The 6851-nt window shown below is 36.2% G+C and overlaps 1 protein-coding gene across 1 annotated transcript in view; it reads left to right on the top strand.

Annotated features, from left to right (window-relative positions):
* robo2 (roundabout, axon guidance receptor, homolog 2 (Drosophila)) overlaps positions 1-5781 on the top strand; it is a 134369-nt gene extending 128588 nt beyond the window's left edge. Inside the window, exon 28 of the mRNA XM_088919966.1 lies at positions 2615-5781. Coding sequence (XP_088776092.1) covers positions 2615-2616 — 2 coding nt within the window. The 3' untranslated portion in view covers positions 2617-5781. The remainder of the gene's footprint in view (positions 1-2614) is intronic.
* Positions 5782-6851: the final 1070 nt, after the last annotated feature.

Below are 6851 nucleotides of genomic sequence, written 5' to 3' on the forward strand. Positions count from 1 at the left end.
TTCCATCACATACTGTTAAAATGATTTCTTTTTATGTTTATGAAAGCAAAGTCTTGGTACAATAAAACCTCAATATTCTCAAATTCTGTATTTCCAATTTTGCCTGTTCGCACAAACTTTTTAGTAATCACTTTTTCCAAATTTGCCTATTTGCAGGCTGCACAGTAGGAGAGTAAATGCAGCATTTTCATCTCATGGATCTTCTTCATCTGACCTGCAGAAGTGTCTTTAATTTGGTTATCAGCTTGGTTATCAAAAGGTTAACATGTTTATGCAGCAGTTCATCATGGTTTATGGTTTAGTTATTCAGTTTCTTTCAGGAATGCATTAGATGTGCATTGTGTATAGACCTGTTATCAGAGTAATTCCTGTATGTGACTCAGTGTTTTGCAGCAAAATAAAAGAAATGATAGAAATACCCCTTATGGTCCCCTACGCTATCACCCTCTCAGTTCTCGTGTGTCTTGTGGAAAACAATTGAAAAATAAATTAAAAAGAAAAAAGATTAAGACAAATTGCAGGACAGTGAGTTCTTTGAGTGGTTAAGGAGTAAGTACACTTAAATTATTTCCTTGTCTGTTATCACTATGCTGTAATAATCTTCATACAGTAGTGTTGCATTTATAATAGTAATGAGAACAATATGTAAAAAGTACAGTATACAAAATGCACTCTACTAAGTAAAAAAAAAACAAACTCTTAATACTGGGCAAGCTATAATATTATAACAGAGGTCTCATGTATTTCTTTGCACATGCAATAACTTAAATTATAAATGTTTTTTATTTAATTTCCAGTGCTCAGTTTCATTAAGAATACTTACTACCACTAATTACTATTAATATTTACAAAAAGGTTAACAGTTATAACCAAATATAACTATGGAGATGCTTGTTTTGTGACACTTCCCTGACTCCTCATAACTTTCAAAAATGCCAAAGTTTTACCATATTTTACTTTATTTTAAAAATTCTTCATCAGTAAGGAAATTGGCATATTTTAAAATTTCTTCATCAGTAAGGAAATTGCCTTACAGTATCCTGTGACACTCACTTTTTCATTAAAGCCAGTTTTTGTGTCAGCCCTAAATTGTACTTAAATAATGCTTTAGTTAAAACAGGGAAAGAAATCACCACATATTGAAACAGTAAACTTGAATCCAAGCACTGAAAATGACAATGAAAAAAGTTCTAATGAGAGGAAAATTCTGTGTCTGATACAGGTATGCAATTGCTGGTCATTTTGAAGAACTTAACATTCTGCTTGCATGAATGAACTCCTTTATACAGAGATAAAATGAAAGGATCCAACAACTAAAGCCTGCATCATTTGAAAAACTGACATACATCAATATTGTAGTAATTCTGTTTTGATGTCAAGGAGTAATTGTCCAACTACCCATCCTATCCTCAGAAAATACTCTGGAGTACACTAAAACCAGGAAGATTAGTAGATGAGATTTAATCATCTAATATTTTTTAATGCAAAACAACACTCAGAAGAAAAAAAAAGTCAGTCTGAAACTTGATCAAGTTTTTTAGAATGTCTTTTCGTTTGTTCTGTTATTCCATAACTCATGAGGCAAAATTGTTATTTCTGTATGTAGTCACTAGTAACAGCAGAATGAATGGGACATTCTTAAATGTAAAGCCTTAAAAAACATCCATATAGAGTACATGAAGTAGATTTTAAAAATATAGACTTTCACAATAAAGAATGAAATAATAATAATTCTTTACACTTATATAGCGCTCTTCTGGACACTCCACTTAAAGTGTTTTACAGGTAATGGGGACTCCCCTCCACCACCAATGTGCAGCATCCACCTGGATGATGCGACACCAGCCATAGTGTTCCAGAACGCTCACCACACATCAGCTATCAGTGGGGGGGAGAATCCCATCATAGATGGGGATTATCAGGACATGATTTGTAAAGGCCAATGGGAAATTTGGCCAGGACACCAGGGTAGCACCCCTACTCTTTTCGAGAAACACCCTGGGATTTTTAATGACCACAGAGAGTCAGGACCTCGGTTTTACATCTCATCCGAAGGACGGCGCCTTTTTACAGTATAGTGTCCCCGCCACTATACTAGGGCATTAGGATCCACACAGACCTCAGCACTCCCTGCTGGCCCCACTAACGCCTCTTCCAGCAGCAACCTTAGTTTTTTCCCAGGAGGTCTCCCATCCAGGTACACACCTGCTTAGCTTCAGTGGGTTGCCAGTTGTGAATTGCAGGGTGATATGGCTGCCGGCCATAAGTTAACCATTCAAAGGAATCAAAATGTGATAATTCAGGACGTCATGACTATATATGTTTCTTGTTCATTGCTTTTCTCTCATGCATTGCTTCCAGCCCTGGTTCTGTAGAACCCCAGCGTCATGTTACATTAAAATTTTGAATTCAGTAACTTGTTCAATTGCATAACTGAAAGATAGACAGAGAAACGGAAACAAATCCCTACTGTAGAGCAGTTGATCTTGCCACGGAACTACTGTTTGTCCTTCACTTTAGGCTCAGAAATCAGATACAAGGTAACTGGACCACATTTGTATAACAAAAAAATTCATATGCTAATCCCTGCTCTGTCTCTTTTCTTCTTTTTCAGAGTGCATTGGAAAAGAGACACCATTGGATGAGAAACCATTTCAGCACCCACTGATGTTATAACACCAGTTGGTGCAATGAACTTTTCCCTTATTTATGTACCATTAGCAAAGTAAAAAGGAAAACTGTAAATGTGATGTAAAGACACACAGACACATATCCCACTGATGCTGATTTCTGTTTTAGCCTCCTTAAAATAAAGTAACACACCTCCCACCTTAACTATTTCTTGTCAGGAAAAAAAAATAAAAAAAGTAATTTTAAAGTACAAATTCGCCCTTCAAGACAAAGGGATTTTGTTTCTGTAAATAATCTTTCCGTTGTTGCATTGCTATGCAAATTCACTTCGGTTTTGGCTTTTTCATATGATATTGTCTGTTTTTATTGGTCATTTGTACTATATGTGAATTGATAGGCTGTGGTGCCATAAAATAATTGTTTTATTATATAACATTTTTTATTATTATTGTTTATCGTTTTTGCACTGCAATTTTTGGTGATAAGCACAAAATATAAACTCCTGATAACATGAAGAATCCAGACTGAATGTGAAGAGGAGTTTCTGTACTGTAAACTATAAAAAAATATATATAAGAGGTTTTGCTTTGGAAAAGGCCAGCACTCCAAGGAAGGTTGTGGTATTTATCTAGACCTAACATATACAGGATTAAAAAGGCTAGAGATAGATTGTGATAGTGGCAGGTGTATCTGTTAAAATCATAGTATTAGTGTAGAGCAGAAGAGAACGGGTGCACACAGAGATGGCTGAGGTTCAAGTGGCACACACTAAATAAATCTTCAATGGGCATCACAGTTCATTTGGTGGGGCCTGCTCCTGTCAATAGCACCTTTCCCAATGTGAATTCAAAGGTGGGTGGGGGCTGCCTGGGAAGTGATTAAAAGACCATAGCACTCATTATAATGCCACATTTGCGTATTTGTAGTTTTGTTTCAATTCATAAAAAGGTACGGGTAATGCATGTTGTTTCTATCAAAGCTATCTACAGAGCATGATAAGGTAATGAAAAGCATCTCATTTATGGAATAATCTATGCAATGCACAAAGACTTTTCTCTTCTTTCTTCATTTTGATTTATTTCAAGAGAAACAATAGTCTTTGAGTAATTGCTTGCTTTTACTAAGAATGTGTCCTTGCTGTTTTTTAATGTGGTTCCCTCAAGTCATGGCCCGTCTCACTTGGCTAGTACTAACACAGGCACATCTGTCCAGCACTTCAACCTACACTTCAGCTTCAGGGACCAAAGTACAAGCTCCTTCAGCAGAACAGCAAACAGCACCTAGTATGTTGATTTAGAGCAGGAAACAACTTTAGTCAATGTGGTTTCTAAGGTATATGATTCCTGCTTTTCTCTTATAGACAGGATGATCTCTATTTAGGAGTGGCTTGTCGAACAAGAGCCTTGATTGCTTGAAGAACTAGTCAGTGTCCCAATTCACTAGATCCTTCTCAGCTTTGACTAGACTAAATTTTCTCAGGGACTTCAGGTCATCCTTGGCCAGCCCCACTTCAGCCCCAAGTGTCATTAGAGGAGTTAGAGCATTTAGCTACAAAGATTAAGGGAGCAACTGGTTGATTCTGAAATTGCATCCCTAGTTCAACCTTGTAAAACTGCACTTTTGGGCCTCTCATGACTCTAAACAGACAGTGCAGTACCACAATGGTTCATCTAAATAAATATAATGCAGCAGGGTCACAAGCCATGAGGATTTTCTGACTAGGTGTATACCATGCCACGTTAGTAGAACTCTCCTTGACCTGACAGAAGAAAAAGCTATTTCTCAGATTTGTGGCTTAACTCTATTCCAAAGCAATGTGATGCAGATTTGTTTTTGGCATGGGTCCCTGAAAAATCAAGTTATCAAGGTTCCAACTGCATATCAATTCCCTGCTGGAGACTTGTGTTGCATCCTGCCAGTTACAACAGAACAAAAAGAAGCCCAGAGGAGCTTCTAAAAAGACTAGAATCCATTACCTTTTCTGAAGCTCCATCCAGAACCCCCTAGACACCGCCTCCAAATAAACATCCCTGAAGACAATCAGCAGGCTCTGGTGCTACACACTTATCTGGTGCTGTAACTCACCACAAACACCCCATGGGTAATCAAAACATTTACAGTCACACCCCAATTGAAAGTATGCCCAACCTCCTTCAGGAGGTAGTGATATTTACTTTGAAGAACTCTCTCATATATGCACATATTCTAATCAGATGACTGGTTTCCTACTGTATATATGCCATCCTAGGACTCCACATCTTTCATTCTTTATCCTCTTACTTGATGACTATGCTCAAATTGATGTAAAATATCTGTTTACCGATAACATGGTTATCTGCACAGAAAAAAAGTGAGGTCACTTTTGTTGGCCTTCAAATCTGAAAACAAAAGAGGAAGGAGCCTAAGTGCATTGCCCAGATGAATCCAGAATAGGGACAGGTTTCATTATGTCGTTACACACAATGTTTTATTGGCAGCTTTATTGTAAACAGTCCCGCCAATCCTGCATGCTTTTAAAATACCTGGCCGTATTTTTTGTATCAGATGATAAAGGATACATCCGTAGCTGTACATTCTTCTTGAACACTTCACTTCATACTACCCACTTTCTAGCATTCATCACTGATAATTGACAGCGTCATTGACAATTCAAGACTTAGAACTGCAACATACAGCTTCAACACTTGTTTGTCTTCGCTATTGGCCCTGCAACTTCTGGATGCTCATGAGAAATGAAAGAGAAGGAAAATGTCTGTTGCTTTCCTTTGTTTCCATATCAGGTGATTGTGAGCTGGCTGCCATGTTCCTTCCAGTGAATACATGGTCACTGTTTTTCCCCAGGAATTGCCTTTTTTTACATGGGTCTAAATGTAAGCTTTAATCACCCTGGCTTAAGCTTTGTAAAAGAAAATAATAACTTCAAGGAGATACTTCAGTATTTGATTATGTAGCAATAATAATCTTACCTGACTTTAAAATGTCCCATTAATCTGTTTGAGTTTCACCTCCAGAGATGGCATTCTTTTCCTGTTTGTATCTTTAAATATTATTTTCCTCCTGAAAGGTGATGAAATCCATATTTTTTCTTTTCTAATCAATCAATATCATCTTCATAATGTTTACATGCTTATAAAAGGAGTTTAAATGCTATGTGACTATTCTCTTTGTGTTGTTCCATGGTGTGAGTAATATGCACTATTAATTAAAAAGAGAGAACTACAGTTCAAAATATCAGAAGGTAATAGGAGGAATGCAGATTTAGTCTTTCATTTCTATTTTGCAGGGTATTGCTTTTAAACCACAGTGCTCATAAGAGTTTTATCCCAGCTGTGGTTATCTAAATGCATTTCTGTTTTTATTTCTCTACATTTTATTTGCTTTTTACTTAAAATAAGTAGAATTTACTGACAATTTAGACTAATTAGAATGGGAAACACCTATTCCATATTCCCACCTATGCTGATTAAGTAATTAGACTAATGAATGTAGTTTGTGATATGGCTATATTGTTAGCTGCAACACCTTGTTTAGAAAACTAGAACCAAACAGATGCAGGGAAGCACTTGTGACAAAGTGTGTGTACACAAAGTACTGTATCAATCAAGAAATCACTTCCAGCCCTGTTGATGAGTCATAAGAAAAAGACAAAACTATAAATCAGCTTATAACACCCAAATGGGTGTTTTCCAGTTATGTCAAATGTACAAATGTTAGGTGATATTTAATAAAGGATATAGCATTTATGTTAAATGTGATCAAACAAAACTTTATTCTGCTCTGTTTACTGTTGAAATGCCAGGGGATGGTCTTGTATCTAAATGGTATTCTTCTGTGGAAAAACATAAAAACTAGAACATTAGCTACACTCAACAGTATTGGCACCCTCGGTATCTTGAATTTGTAACTTCACATAGAACATCTTAACTACTCACACAAATAGCTACTGTGATGAATAAGTGTTCAATAAATGTAGAACAGATTTCACTGACCCTTTGGTATAGATATTGCACACTATTAAATATTCTTATAGATAAAGTTTGCTATTTTGCAACTCATAAAACCAAAAATAGACTTTTTTTTATTTTAGGTCATCACATTAACTATTAAATAAAATAAATAACTCACATACTTTGATAGTTACCTAATGTATGTGCAGCACCTACAGTAGTAGCAACAAATTTAGAGTGCTCCTTGCATACTAAGTAATCTGCTGCCTACTA

Source organism: Atractosteus spatula, chromosome 7 (genome assembly GCF_055471065.1).
Source record: "Atractosteus spatula isolate fAtrSpa1 chromosome 7, fAtrSpa1.hap1, whole genome shotgun sequence".
Taxonomy (NCBI): Eukaryota; Metazoa; Chordata; class Actinopteri; order Semionotiformes; family Lepisosteidae; genus Atractosteus; species Atractosteus spatula.